Source organism: Protomyces lactucae-debilis, assembly GCF_002105105.1.
Source record: "Protomyces lactucae-debilis strain 12-1054 chromosome Unknown BCR37scaffold_14, whole genome shotgun sequence".
Taxonomy (NCBI): domain Eukaryota; kingdom Fungi; phylum Ascomycota; class Taphrinomycetes; order Taphrinales; family Protomycetaceae; genus Protomyces; species Protomyces lactucae-debilis.
Window position 1 is genome coordinate 423,351 of NW_024468006.1, and position 14,667 is coordinate 438,017.

General features: G+C 50.8%; 4 protein-coding genes across 4 annotated transcripts; 2 read left to right on the forward strand and 2 right to left on the reverse strand.

Annotated features, from left to right (window-relative positions):
- Nucleotides 1–385: 385 nt before the first annotated feature.
- Nucleotides 386–940, forward strand: BCR37DRAFT_388408 (uncharacterized protein; the record flags this gene model as incomplete). The annotated part of the gene is made up of 1 exon (XM_040870615.1): nt 386–940. The coding sequence occupies one exon, from the start codon at nt 386–388 to the stop codon at nt 938–940; it is 555 nt and encodes a 184-aa protein (XP_040724188.1).
- A 166-nt stretch (nt 941–1,106) lies between these two features.
- BCR37DRAFT_388409 (uncharacterized protein) lies at nt 1,107–3,359 on the forward strand (the record flags this gene model as incomplete). Its single annotated transcript, XM_040870616.1, has 7 exons — nt 1,107–1,234; nt 1,304–1,350; nt 1,453–1,690; nt 1,757–1,800; nt 1,865–2,272; nt 2,319–2,555; nt 2,608–3,359. The coding sequence occupies 7 exons, from the start codon at nt 1,107–1,109 to the stop codon at nt 3,357–3,359; spliced, it is 1,854 nt and encodes a 617-aa protein (XP_040724189.1).
- Nucleotides 3,360–3,529: 170 nt separating this feature from the next.
- BCR37DRAFT_399794 (PtdIns-3-kinase tor2) lies at nt 3,530–10,764 on the reverse strand (the record flags this gene model as incomplete). The annotated part of the gene is made up of 5 exons (XM_040871785.1): nt 10,662–10,764; nt 10,575–10,620; nt 10,407–10,536; nt 3,587–10,369; nt 3,530–3,546 (listed from the first exon to the last, which is right to left on the reverse strand). Exons 1-5 carry the CDS (start codon nt 10,691–10,693, stop codon nt 3,530–3,532), a joined length of 7,008 nt encoding a protein of 2,335 aa, XP_040724190.1. The 5' UTR covers nt 10,694–10,764.
- Nucleotides 10,765–12,302: 1,538 nt separating this feature from the next.
- On the reverse strand, nt 12,303–13,626 carry BCR37DRAFT_85646 (uncharacterized protein). The gene is made up of 4 exons (XM_040872510.1): nt 13,575–13,626; nt 12,965–13,526; nt 12,661–12,931; nt 12,303–12,619 (listed from the first exon to the last, which is right to left on the reverse strand). Exons 2-4 carry the CDS (start codon nt 13,273–13,275, stop codon nt 12,590–12,592), a joined length of 612 nt encoding a protein of 203 aa, XP_040724191.1. The 5' UTR covers nt 13,276–13,526; nt 13,575–13,626; the 3' UTR covers nt 12,303–12,589.
- Between the last annotated feature and the right edge of the window lie 1,041 nt (nt 13,627–14,667).

A 14,667-nucleotide genomic window follows, 5' to 3' on the forward strand; every position in this document is an offset into this window, starting at 1 on the left:
AGCCAAGCATTGCAAGCAAAGCTATGCACCGACATGTTCTCCGGCGATCTAAGCCTTGCTGCGTACGTTCAAGCGTAGCAATAGCTTGGCTGCAGTGCAGGGCCTGATTGAAAGCCAGATCGCACCGTATCTGCAAAGAATCAGCTCGACTTGCCCAATGACGTACGCTGAATCGGCCTGGCAGAGTACAAAAGCTGATCATCAACCATTCTGGTGAGCTTTTAACCAGGTCTTCTTGTCGACTTGCACGACAAGGTTTACGGCGGGCTGAAAGCCGTCGAGCTCGAGGGCTCGGTGAAGCACGTACGCGGGGATGCATCGGGATACGCTAGAACGCAAAAGGCACCGGCATATGAGGGCCAGTCTTGGTGTGCCCGGCTCGCATATGGCTGGAACTTTAGGGCAGTACGTTCGGCAAGAAACGCCAAAAGATGCCTGTATCTTGACTTGCTACCATGTCGTGCAAGCGGCACCCAGTGAGCCGAGTCCGGAGGCCAAAGAAGCCTCGAGCTTTGTGTGCTCCATCATCGTCTGGCCAGCAGATGACTACCTGTCACCGATGCTTGCATCGCTGGTCGTGGGTCTCGCTAGGGACCGAGAACAGCTATTATGGTACGAAACTGATCCTGCCGAGTCAACTGTTGTAGAGAAGTTGCGTGCGCGGATCCAAGCTGACGTAGCTGTGCGGGAAGGACTCATCACTCAGCGTACCATTGGCACCGTGTGTGCAGCCAATTTCCGCCTTCCGACGCCTGTGAATCCGTCGTCCTCCAGTGGTTGTGTCCTGGTGCGAGTCATCATTACCTACACTGCGGCCTTGAACGCAATCAGTTCGTTTCCGAAGAGAGTCTGCTCCAGCTTCACAGGCTCTGCCGAACTGCAAGGACGGGAGAAGTTGAGTCTGATTGGGCGCACGTCTGGTCCCCGGACGGCATGCTGAACGAATACAATTCGTCACATCTCTGCAGCCTCCTTTCGGGGAAGCCAATGACTTTATGTCACTGGCAGCTTGAGACGAAGAGAACCAGTCAAACTTTTCGGCCAAGGGTGATTCGGTTGCTGCCGTGCTCCTTGATAGGAAGATTGTGGGCTTATCCTATGGCAGCATGACTATCAAGATGACAACGTCTTATGGCGCAGACAAGTGGGTCGACTTGTCCTTGTTCCAGAGCATTGTTGATATTGCAGAACTGCTGGATTTTGCATCGTTGGACGAGTCTTACATTGCCTTCATGTAAAGAGATGATTCATTACATCATCACTAGAATTGCGCTCTCTCGATGTGCCATTTCACCATATTTAGGCCATCTGCAATCAACTTAGACAAGCCAAGGGTGGATGAGGTTTGTAGTGAGTGGTGCAGCAATTTGACAATGCGCTGGAACAAAGACAGGCTGACCCGCTGATCTGCGCCGTAAGACGTGCTCATCTTGACGTGATTCCACCATAAAGTAAAACCACAACCTTCGTTACACAGTAGCGCCGTGAGACTTCAAGACTCCGAGCTACCTCTGTTGCTGGCAAGCTCCCTCCCATCTCAATATCTGAAAACACATGATGAGGTCCCCCAAATTCAACTTTCGAGCTCCGGCGAGTCTACCAGGGTCAAGGAGCATAGACGGCCTGCCATCCTAAAGTGTCGCCTTCGTGCTGAAGTCTCGTTGCATCGCTGTGAAGTCGTCTGGCTAGGGTCATTTTGCCGGAGCTTGACGGTGAACATACCGCTATACTGCTAAGACTTCTGCTCTTCGTCTAGGGAGATTCGTTTCACTCAGAGTGCCAAGTGTCTCGGCAATTCCAGTGAGTCGTGCTCAGGTCAGACCGCGGACTGCGCCAGCTTCCATGGTGCAAAGTCTGTTGACAGACTTTTTCCCCTCGTCAAGCAAGAAATCAGCCAGCAGACCTGCAACGGCGACAAGTAAAGCCAATGTCGTGGGCGCACTCAGTTCGCAGCCCATCAGCACCTTCCCTGAGAATCAAGCTGTTTTGCGCACGCTCTCACGTAGTGCGCAATTCGAAGAAGCAGAGGAAGCGCTGACAGCCCAAATCCTGCCAAAGCTGAGGACCCTATCGCGCCAGAGCCACCGCCAGTGTACTTACGCCACAGGACTGGTCGAGTATCAGAGTAGGCCGTGCATCATGGTTGTGGTGGACGAACCTGACCGCCTGGCAGGATGCCTCGACTCAACATATGGCGGTCTGGCCGTGGTCGTTCTCAAGGTTCAGCTTGCACGCATGCTCACCTGGCAAACCGAACCACTGGTGATCAGTTGTATGAGAGCACAGTCACTGTAATAGCGATTGCCACGTTTCGGCAGGTGGAAATGACCAGCAATGGCCATACCGAATCCATGCTGCCTCTTTAGCACATCATGCTGACTTTGTGCAATGGCTATATGCTCCCGCCTTAGGTCCGCCGACCGCCACTTTTGTGGATCGGTTTCGTACCAAACCAATTCGGCTTGCCACTTGGCTATGTCTGCGTCCTGTCACAAACGATTGGTTCAAGCGTCTCATGTGCGAAGTCAGCCCAAGCCGGGACACTCGGCCTATTTGTACGGCGCAAAGTCGACAGGGAAATCTGCGCGCTCACATGCTACCATGTAGCACAACAGGCTCCACTTGTGCGTGCTTTGCCAGCACAATTCGAGCAGTGTCGCATTGTCAGCCCCGCAGATGATGACCTGGCCTTGATGCTCAAGGAGCTAGAGGCAGACATAGCCAAGTGGCAAGCCGAATTGGTTTGGTACGAAACCGATCCACAAAAGTGGCGGTCGGCGGACCTAAGGCGGGAGCATATAGCCATTGCACAAAGTCAGCATGATGTGCTAAAGAGGCAGCATGGATTCGGTATGACCATTGCTGGTCATTTCCACCTGCCGGAACGTGGCAATCGCTATTACAGTGACTGTGCTCTCATACAACTGACAAACCCTACGAAAATTACAGTCAGGAGCAACCTCATCGGTCCTGGCGGGAAATATTGTGAAGGCTTTATTGACCCAGAACTCCTTGTTGGCAGGGAGGAACTCTTCAAGATTGGCCGCAGTTCAGGGCTGACAACGGCGAGTCTCAATGGCTACAAGCTCATTGCTGCTATGAATACGCCGTTTGGGGTTGCCGAGGAAGTTCCGAGTTACGCGATGTGGAAGGAGGATTATCAGAACATTGTGTCGCAACCAGGAGACTCTGGAGCCGCGGTCATTTGGGCAGAACATTCCATGGCTGTCGGACTGCTCTTCGGCGGAGTGATGGTCGAAGTTGAAACAAAACATGGAAGAAGAGTGGTTGATTCGAGCCTATTCCAGAATATTCTCGACATCGCTCAATTGCTAGACATAGAGCCCCTTGTCGACTAGCCAGACGATGGTGTATCACGAGTAGAGAAATCCAAGTGGCTGCAAAGTAGGCTGTACCGTGCTACCAGCACAAGGGGTACATGAGATGTTGAGAGCTAGACAGGGCACGCGGCCCCTGCATTTGTGTCTTACGTCTCTGATCCAGACGCTTACAAACACGAGGTGCCTCGTCACCAGAATGCGCACCCTGGTCGTTAGTATTGTTCTATGCACCCAGAGTTCCTTACACCCAATGTATGCCTGACATAGATTCTCCAAGGACGTCGCTTGCTGAATGAGCTTCTCCACTTGAATCTTGACGTCAAGCTCATTGTCTGGTTTAAAATCCCGCCCCGTGAGCTTGTTTGACACTCTGTTCAACACATTGACTGCGCGCTGATTCAACACCTCCGGCTTGTTTTGAGCTTCGCGCAATTGCTCACTCTCATCAGGTCGTGTCCTCCGCACTGCCATTAGGTTCTCGTCAACCTCACCATCCGCTTCGCCAACAGATGTGCGACGACCTTGCCCATCGCCCGGACTTGGACCCGTGGTCAAAAGTCGCCAGTTGATGAGTGGATCGTACACAAATGCTTCCAGCACGGCCATCAGTGATTCCTTGTTTTCTCGAAGCACACGCATGACGTGCTCGCAAGTGATGCGGAAAGATCCTTCGATACCACTGACTTCCATGGCATTGGTCAACATACGTGTCAACCTAAAAGGGATTCTCTCAGGAAACTTTTCTCGGTGCATAGCAACCTCGAAGCAGTCTCCGAAATCGATATGAATAACCTTGCCTGTGTAGCGGTCAAGCATCAAATTGGATGGGTGACGGTCTCCCAGACCCAAAATATAACCTGTCATGGACATGACTGCAAGAGATCGTGTATAATTGGTTCGACGATCCAACCATGCCTCGGAACTGCGCGACTTGAGCCACAAGACACGGTAAAGGTCTTGTCCTGTCGTGTTGTCCAGCGCATATTCAAACACCTCGACTTTTTGCAAGAGGGTCAAATTGTCGTAATCTGGCGCCATTTGAAGCATCAATCGATGTTCAATATTTAGCAAGATCTTGCGCGAATCCCTGTAGTCACGGATAAGAACATGCAGTGTATCCGAATCAGGCACCCAGCCCAGGAGACCAGAATTGGGAGACAGCGGGATGACGGGATACCGTTGAATGTTGAGGTGGCGCTTGAAGCTCTCAGAGTCAATAGAAAGCAAGGTGTTGACCAATCCAAATAGTTGCATGACACGCTCATCCTGTCGAATATCCTCGTGACCCTTGAGCACATACTGATAATCTTTGCCGTCACTACCCTTCATTGTCAACCGACGAGGACGTTGCTTTGAAGTAATGACATTGAATGTTGATGCAAAGCTGCCGATCTTGATGATTTCGCGACCAGAGTGATATGTGCCAGGCACTGCGAGCTCCAAATCTTGGGCTTCAAGCAACTTTGGAGAGACGTATTGGAGCTCTAATGTGGTGAGCTGGGGTAATTGCCTGCTGATCTTGCGGAACACCTGGTAGTAGAGGTCCCAGGCGGCATTTAAGTCGGCCGTTTCCTGTGTGCGCTTGTACTTAGCACACCAGCTTCGCGCTTCCTGCAAATCTCTTCCAAATGCCTGATTGAATGAGGTTTCCCTCAAAGTCTCTGGGCCGCGCTCGAGTAGTTCGTGGAGTGGCTCAAGCGTAGCAAACATTGCCTCGATATTGCGATCTCCAAAATAGAGGCGCGAAGCTTCTTCTAAGCCCTCATGCCATTGTTCGTGCCACAAAATTGCAACACGAATCAGCTCGTGACTGACCAGCTCAGCCTGTTCGACAAGAATAGCGCTGTGGACTTTCATCTTATCCATGACATCGAGTGCGGCTCTTTGACGTGATGCACTCTGAGACTTGGACGCAACCGTCAGTGGATAAACCAATGCCTGTGGATGAGCTCGACCCACGTCTGCAAGCAGTAGGTGGATGAGTCTTCTGACATTGGCGCCGGCCGCATGAATTCGAGCAATCAGCTGAGGAATGACTTCCAACCAAGTGTCGATACTGACAGTGGTGAAGCCTTCAGTGATGGCTTGGCTCACATCATGATTATTGGCGTACTTGAACCACAGGCTCAACAAACGGAGCGTGTCCTGCAGTGAATTGCCGCTGCTCAGTGCAATAGACCGGAAGAATGCCTGGACAGCTGGCCGAATACGCTTCGCATACATATCATGCGTCACGCCCTCATCCGTTGCCTCTGCCTGCTGAATGACATCGAAATTGGCCAGAGCCCAAGAATGCCATGCTTTGTACCAATCTTTATCAAATTGCGTCGCCAAGTGATATGATTGCAAGACTTCTTCTGTATTGTTGATTGTCCAATCCCGCTCGAGGGCAACCTGCCACTCGCCTTGCTTATTGTAACAGCGAGCGAGCAATTTGTAATAGTCTGCAACATCAGTCTGCAGTGACTCTTGGCGAACAGCAGAAGTTTGTTTGATGGTGCGCTCATCCATACCGAGATCTGCAGACATGCGCGTGGTAAACTCTTGCAATTTGCTCAAAGCCAATGCTTTGTCTTGTGTCTCATATTGATACTTCAAATGAGCATAGACAACGCGAGGCTGCGCAAGGGTCAAATCTCCAGCGACAGCACCTTCTGGTAGCAACGAGTTGAGCGACTTTTCTGCCAATCCAAGACGACCTGATTTGCGACATAAATTGGCAAATTTGATCCACATCTCCATGTTTTCTCCTGGAGAAATAACGAGGGCCCGCACCTTGAGCATGCGCTGCCATACTTCAACATTGCGTTGACAGCCCTTCAATCGCTTCATCCAGGTTTTCCGCATAATCGCCTGGCGAGCGGGCAGATCCTTGCTTTGCTTGTATGTGATGATTTCCTCTAGTTCCGCTAGCATCTGCACTCGGACTGCCACACTGTAGGCTCTGTTGTAGCTTTCTCCAACAAGAGCGGTGAGCTCTGTATCGAGAAGATCGCGTGCACGCGTAATATGTAGTAGCGCTTCAGGGAACTGATTTCGATGCAGCGAGATGATGGCTTTGAAAAATGCCTTGTCCGGAGCGTCAGCCTTCATGACGCCAATGTAATCGTCCATGAGCTCCCATTGTCCGAGTCCCCAAGCGGCGGCCGCAGCGAGCGGAGCAATTGACCTTCTCACGTCATGGCCAGCGTGGATCCATTTGTCTTGTGCAAGCTGCGACAAGTAGTCCCACTCGCCCAAAGCGTGCAAACAGCGCATTTTGCCCATTGTTACGGCAAATGTCTTTTGCTCCTCTGAGCTTCTCTTCTCATAAGCATGCAGTGCATCTTCCCACCGCTGCAACTTCTCATACCAGGTTTCCTTGAGCTCAAGATCATCATGCTGTTGAGCATTGGTCAAGATGCCAATAGCAGCGTCTGGCTGCTGCAACTGGTTGTTGATGCTGATAAGACTTTCGATCGTTTCTGCGCTGGGCTCTGAGATAAATTCAAGCTCCTTGTAATGAAGCGCCTTGGCAAAAGCATGACACTTTGCAGCGTAGGAACCTAGCGTGCGAATATCAATTGGAAGGGCCTTGTCATCGTGCTCCATGAATTCAGCAAGATTGAGAAGAGCTTGGAGAATTTCTGGCGGGATATTTGGCGAAGTCAAAGCAGTCTCGATGGCACGAACGAGCTCGTCTTGGTATTGCTCGTATAGTTCTGTCCAGCAAGAAACAAAGGCGGCGTTGAACAGCTCGCGAGCAAGGGGATAGTACAATCCTGCCAGGCCAGCGCATGCTCTCAATGCATGCGATGGTGATTCGTTGAGCAATTCCACCGAAAGTCGGCGGATCCACTCTTGCCAATCATCTCTTGTAGAGCGCTGAGAGGCTTCCCAAGCATTTTTGAGGTGTTGCTGGTTGACGGGCAGCTTCTTTGCCGCCATTTCTGCTGACGTTGCATCGCCTTCGCGAAGATCGCCAAAGCTCACATCGGGGTTCAAATCTTGCGGCAGCGATTCGCCCTTCAGTAACTTGGAAACGAGTAAATCGTAGTTGGAATGCTGTATTTTGTTGGTTATGAGGCATTTGTTGACCATTGGAATGAAAATGGCATAGTCGTAGCCAAGCTGAAAGACGAGCGCACAAAGACAGTCCATGGCTGCCATTTTCAGCTCATGTGGGCCAGTCGCCAAGACTCTGGCAAGAGGATGTATGATGCGAGAGGAGAGATCAGAGAAATTGACTTTCCTCGAGAGCTGCGCTATCGCATGTATTGAAGACTTTCGAAGGGAAATAGGCACGTCGGTGCGCTCCAATCCACGAACAATAACTGGCAGGATCAAGTGCATGTACTCCTCTACATTGGCGCCAAAGACAATGAAAGCGTGCAACACCTTTTGAGTGGTAATGCGCTGAGGCGAGTTGTCGGCGTCGAAAATTTGAAGCATGAGCGGCAAGAGCGACGGCAAAAAGACTTTGAACTCTCCTTCGAGCGCGCGAGCAATGGATTCAACCAAAGCTAGGATGGTGAGCTGCAAGTTGGATGTTGGATTCCAAAAGTCTCGAATGAGCTGAAAAATGTCTGGCAAGAAATTGCGAATATGCTGCTTCACAATGGAAATGAGAATGCCAAGCTGCTGGAAGTAGAACTCGAGAATATTTGGCGATGAGGTTCGCATGACGAGAATGAAGCCCGGAATGATCTGGGAAAGGAATGGCACGCATTTGAGTCCAAGTGTCTTGAAGATATACATGATTGCTTGGATGACGGCTGTGTGATGCGTGCTCAAAGACTGATCCTTCAAGATGCTCATCAAAGTGGTGATGACGACTGTCGGATAGTATTCCTCTGCAGAAGGTCCCATACCAGTCACTAAGAGGGATGCATCTTGTGTCAAGGCCTTTTGCTCTGGAAGATGATCCTCAGGGCCTCGCTCAAGCATCTGATGCCGGTAGGGATCTAGCGCTCCAAGAATACCAATAAGCTTGACAGTCTCTCTTCGGATTGAGCCCGCTTGTTCGGACTTCAAGAAGCTTATAAGGATATTGAGCAGCGCTGGATAGTCAAGATAAGGATCAATGACATAGCCAGAAGCACTGGCAAGCTGCCCTAATGTTCGAAGAGCCGCATCGCGTTTGACGGTAGAGCTTTGATCCTGCAAAGTCTCGATAATCAGGGGCATCAGGTCGTCCAAATAAGTGAGAAGATCTTCGCCACCCACAGTGGACAACTCGCCGAGGGCGGCCAACACGCTGCTCGCCACACCAGGGCTGGGATCGCGTGCTCTCGGCAGCATGACTTTGAGCATTGGATCCACATACGGCTTGATGAGCTTGCTAGCAGCAGCGATTAAAAGAGACAACAAACGCGCCGACTCTTCCTTGTTTCTAGACACACCGGAAAATTCAAGCTCAGTCAACAGCTGAATTAGCGTCTTGCGCAAACTTGGCATGACATATGCTGGGTTGTGATAAGTGAGCCGCCCAATTATGCTGATTGTGATTTGGCGAATTTCAAAGACTTCATCATTGAGAGCAATGAACAAGCTGCGGACATTCTCAGCCTGAGCCAGATGGCGGTCAAATCTTTCGTCCAGAGAGCTCAACACGATCAATCTGATTGACGAATCTGGATCGGCGATGCCGACAGTTAGGAGCTTCTCGAGGACCTCTCCGACAAGTTGAATTGCGTGATTGCTTGTTTGAAAACAAATGGGATCCCGGACAAAAAGCTGACAGGCCGTCAACGCGGCTGCTTTGCGTACTTCACTGTTGTCATCTTCGAGGTAAGAGATGACACAATCTCGCACAAGTTCATTCAGCACATTATTTGTAAAGTCGAAAGTCCCTAATGTCGTCAATGCTAGACTCACAAGATCCGCATCTCGACCCTCGATTGCAAGCGCATCACGAGCCTCGCGCGACGGGTGACTCGTCACCATTGCAGTGGGTGCCCCTGGCGGACGAAAAGGTCTGCCACTCAAGATAAGGGACAGCAAGTTAAGCAGTCGCTCTTGGATAGTAGGCAGCAGAGGTGGAATATGGTGTGCCAAATCAACGAGAGCATTTCGCAATGTCTCTGAAAGACCACAAGCAAACATCATGTCGAGTAGCTCATGCATGTGAGGTTTGAGTGCTTGCCCAACTGCTATCGCCAGCATTGAAATGCATTGAAAGATGGCCGTCTCATTCTCGCGCCGTGCTCGACCTTTTGTAGCAAGGCCCTCACGGACATTGGCGAGAATAGCATCAAGATATGGGTTCATTGCAGACTTGACAGCAATCGCCACTTCTCCAATAGCCACATACGACGATGTTCGGTCGCGCTCTTTCTTAAGCTGCGCAAGCAAATAAGACATGCTTTTGGTAAGATAGCTGCTAGTGAAGTCGCTTGGGTTGTACGAGGCGAGGGCAGGGATGAGAGAAACGACCATGCGGCGGACTAATGAGTCCCTGTGGTCCTTGTATCGCAGAACAAGGTCGCAAGTTGCTCGATAGCGCTCGTGCATAAACATGCCTGCCTTGAGCAGCAGGGCCCGATAAGCCAGGAGGCTACCGTGTATCACTTCGACGCTGCTACTTTTGAAGCCATGATCAGCCTCGTCCAGTATGCGAATATACCACTGCGTCCGTAGGGCACCTTCGCGCTGAAAGACAATATCCAGGCAGCTAGACAAGGCATCTGCTGCGCTAATTCGAATCACAACTTTTGGGTCGCGCAGAGCCATCCAGAGCAGATCCAGTATCTGAGAGACGTAAGAATAGATTAGTGTAGGCGCATTGATGGCGAACTCTCGAATGACCAGGACGGCAGCCATCCGTCGATTCTCGTTGCGATCGCCCTGAAGCCATTCTAGAGAACGTTTTATTTCAAACTCGACAAACTCTGCCGTCAAAACGCCTCCACTGACGGCTAACTTCCCAAGCGCCTTTGCCGCAAGTGTCATTGCTTGCTGATCGTTGCCGGGCAAGACAATGCGTAAATAGTTGGCGAATCGTGTAATCTTTGTATTGCCGTCCTCGCTCTCAAACTCAATGAGCCGGTCTGCTGTCAGCACAGTCTTTGAGCATGCGCATCATACCAATTGCAACAATGGCACCCAACTTCTCATGATTGTCATGAGAATGTATCAGTTCGAAAATCTTCTTGTTGATCTCATTGTTGAAGCGCGTGAAGGCTTCGCCAGACAGCTCTCTCGATGTGGCAATGACCTGCAATTAGCAGAGATCCTGGCTGTCGTACACCTTACATAGTCTCGTAGGTCATTTGCGGCCCGTAAGCGGGTCTCGGTGTTTCTACCGTGTTAGAAAGGACAGCAAAGGCCTGCTACTCATACCTCGAGCGGAGATCAGAGAAGAGCGCCTCCATACTGAATCAAGACGACAGCATGCTGGGTGGAGAGACGAGGCGCTTGCTTGCGTTGATTGCGAGTCAAGTCGCTTTCCAACGTAGTGGAGATGACCGCGCGACTTTGATCTCACGAAGCTGACTCCTCGCTACAGCTCAGCTTGCTTGCCAAAGACGACTAGCTCCGGGCAGACGGCCGGCCTACATGTACCATGTATACAAACCTTCTTGGACTTGTGTTGCATTGACAAAAGACGGCACTGGCAGACGTTCCTAGGCCAGTCGCGCACCACAGACTGTCTTCACAATGGTCAAGAGGGCATCAAACGAGTCTCGATGCTACAAAACTGCTCAATCTGACACTCGTAATCCTCCGCTTTCATTGGTAGCATGATTGTTCAGCTTCTGCGCAGATGGCAGGTTTGACTACATCTCTGCTAGCGCCATGTATGTCCTATATGCATCTCAGCCTCCATCCGCAGCACGCTGGGCACCATAAACCTCACTTGTGAAGCTCTGTACGATAGGGACGAAAAGTGTCAACGACCTTCCAGCCTCTGGTCATTGGCGCACTCTGCAAGCAGAGCAGATCAAGAATCAGACCTTCAAAAAAACCAGGGTCAGCATCAGTGTCGCGGCAACCTAGCCGCCACAAGTCGAAGCCAGTGCCAATTCAACCTCATCTCGCACGGCAACATACTGCAGCGGGCACGAGCGCCATGTCATACTCGGGGCAAGGAAAGACATCCAAGGCGGATGGCCGAGGATCGATGCCAGTCTGGCTCTCACACGGGAAGTTTTCCGCGGCATTTTTTTCACGCAAACACCGGCGAAGCAAGGGTCGTTGGGTATCGCTTCACGATCGCAATGGAATTCAATACTGAGCATCCCTTTGAAACATTTGCTGCACTGCCTGAGCTTTTCTCTTGTACTTTCCGTGCATGCAGAAGGACAGACAAAAATCAGTCAAATAGGGCAGCCATCGACAATTCTAACAATTCCACATCAGTCTTTCTGCCGGGTGCGTCGTTTCCAGCCAAGCAAGCTCGAGTGTCAGTTTGCAATGTGATACAAGGCGGGATTCTTCTTTTGCATGCCCACTTAAGGTCAAAGCGAGATTGGCCAAGTCTGCCATCGCAAGTCAGGCTGCCAAATCGGGCCGGTCGTGAATGCATTGGCTCGCTGCATCAGAAATCGACAGAGCAAAGCTAGAAAATGCTCTGCCTACAGTTTTCAGCATACGACTTTGATTGGCACGATGTTCAGCGCACTGGAACCTCGCTCATCAGGTTCCACTTGTTGAAAGACTATGCCTTGTGATCGTATGGGATCTCTTGCTTAATGGTGTCATGGCATAGGGGTGACTGGTATGTGGAGAGGCTATGACAGGACATTACAAACTGGACGCGAGAGTATTTGTGTGAGGGAAACCGGATATGGTTGATGGGGAGACCAGTGCGGCATCTTAATAACCGAGCCGTGACACCGTCGTTGCTTTTTGTTCACGCATCTCTGGTAAGGTAGTGCTCAGCAGCCCATCTCAAAAGACTAGCAGGCACGAAAAAATGGTACTCAGGCAAGGCCACTCACTTGTACAGCTTCAGGTCTTGCAATATCTTGGCGCGCTCTGCTCTTCAAATAATCTTCAATGAGGCTAAGCTTTTGCTTGACAGTCGCAGAGATCGTCGAAAGATTGAGCAGGTCGAGTGAAATGACTGTAGCCAGCCAGCCGAGCAACTGCTTGCGGTGGTTCACCTCCAAAATCCAAGGGTTTTGTGACATGAAATATGCAGCTTTGCATTCATCGATTCTTACTGCTCGAACGAAAGGCGTGATCTGGCGACCTTGCTGAAATCTGACGTCGCATGCGAATATAATTTTCAAGTGAACAAGCCATTGACGAAGTCTGTTACATTGCTACAGAAGGCTTCGTTCAAAGTAGCAGTTCTAGATACTGTCAACACAGCAAAGCAAGATTAGATGTTTACATATGCTAGGCCCGGCAGTCTACATAGGCTAAGCGTCGCTGTCTTCGCAGTCAGATAGTCTGCCTGGTGGTCTCTCCAATGGAAATGTTTCAAGGGACCGCCGTGGCTTTCAGTCTGCCGGATAGGCCGGGTAGCATGTTGATCGCTATGGAACTTCAACGCTAGAGCACCTAAACCCGTACTCTTCCCCAGTTGGTAGACCACAACAGTCTTTATTGACATGTAAGAACAATTCGACGATTTGATCCGTATCGCTGGCCCTGCTAGGCAACTTCAAGGACAGCAGGCCTAAGAAAAATCATACCCAAGAACTTCAAAATCAAGCAGATTAGCTGGCCCCGTGACAGGTTGAAAGAATGTCACGTCACATTGTCTATGCCCATGTTCGGCCGACACATTGAGCAAGCTTCCTCCATCGACAATCCCTACGGCTGCCCTTTTTCCCTCTTCTTCCTTCATAATCACACGGCCACCGTCGCCTGCAGCCTTGAATCTGTGATTCTCATCCCACGCCCCCCACGATTGAATTTCTTGGACAAACGTCCTGTGTGCAAATTCAGAGACAACCTCAACATGTATTCGTTCCACTTGCTGCACAACCGTCCGGCCCATCATGTGTTGGAGGTGATGCTACTCGCGGTCAAGATCTCACGACGTGATCGGCAGTGGCAAATCGCATGTCTATGAACGACCATCATGGAACAACACAGAAAGCGAGAGAAAGCAATAGAACAACAGATGTTCTGTAGGCTTCCATGGACACAACAAATGTTCCAGCAGCTTCCATGAGCGCAAGTATATAAAGGTGGCAAGGTCTCATAGTAACATAGTAAGGAATCCCAGTATCAGCTGAACACGCGAAACACCTAAACACCCGAAGAGGTTATGAGCCTTGTTTAGTTCAGCATACTTACAGAACACTCCAAAGATCAGTACGCTCAACCGCCTTTCAACCAAAGATGTCTTCTCTGTCGCACAAGGACTTTGCCCCCGTGGACAAGTTCGATGGTACAAATTTCAACCTGTGGAAGTGGAAGATGAAAGCGGTGCTCCTGTCACAAGAGGTGTGGCATGTGGTCGAGCCCGAGCTCTCTGGATCAGCACTGGAGAAGGACAAGAGTGCACCAGCACTTGAGAAAGATAAAGAAGCACCGGCTGTTGATGCCAAGGCAGAGAGAAAAGCATTCTCTACCCTCGCCTTGTCCATCAAGGATTCTCAGCTGGTCTTAGTTCAAACCTGCAAGACAGCTCGAGAGATATGGTCGAAGTTGCATGAGATACATGCAGCACAGTCAGCCACGAATCAGCTTTTCCTCCGTCAGAGCTTCCTCGCTTTGAGGATGGAAGAAGGCGACTCGATGCTTGAGCACATTGGCAAGCTGAACGCATTGGCGTTGCAGCTAGACGCCGTGGATTGTCCCCAAAGTGAGGCGGACAAGGTCATGGTGCTCCTCAATTCGTTGCCACCAAGTTACGCACACTTGAGGACGATGCTCAGCGTGCAAGGGCCACTGAGTACATTGAAACAGGCTTCCATCGAAGCGCTGTTGCTCAATGAAGAGCTCCAAAGGAGAGGAAGTACAGTTCCACCCACAGGAGACGCAGCGTTCTTCCATTCGGGGAACCAGAAGGGCCGAAAGGGTCCATCGCCAAAGAAAAAGGGCCGGTGCCACTACTGCAAGAGAGATGGGCACTGGGCAGCGGACTGCCGCAAGAAAATAGCAGATGAGCGTCGCGGTTCGGCCGGCGATGCGGCGGCAAACAGAGCAAAGGTGTCTGAAAATGATGCAGAGATTGCCTTTCTCCACGCCCAAAGAACGAGTGATGATCAGACACAGGACTGGATTATCGACTCTGGTGCTAGCCAGCACCTGACTCCGCTGAAAAACTGGTTCGTTTCTTATGAGACAATCTCGCCAAGGAAGGTGTATCTTGGTGATGACACGTATTGCGAGGCCACCGGCATGGGATCAGTCAAAGCCACTGGATCCGACGGCACAGTCGTTA

Coding starts and splice junctions, on each gene's coding strand:
- BCR37DRAFT_85646 (XM_040872510.1), bottom strand. CDS start 13,275: ATGATGGGCCGGACGGTTGTGCAGCAAGTGGAACGAATACATGTTGAG. Junction 12,932..12,964: donor CTTGATTTTGAAGTTCTTGG/GTATGATTTTTC, acceptor CTGTCCTTGAAG/TTGCCTAGCAGGGCCAGCGA. Junction 12,620..12,660: donor GACTGCCGGGCCTAGCATAT/GTAAACATCTAA, acceptor GACAGTATCTAG/AACTGCTACTTTGAACGAAG.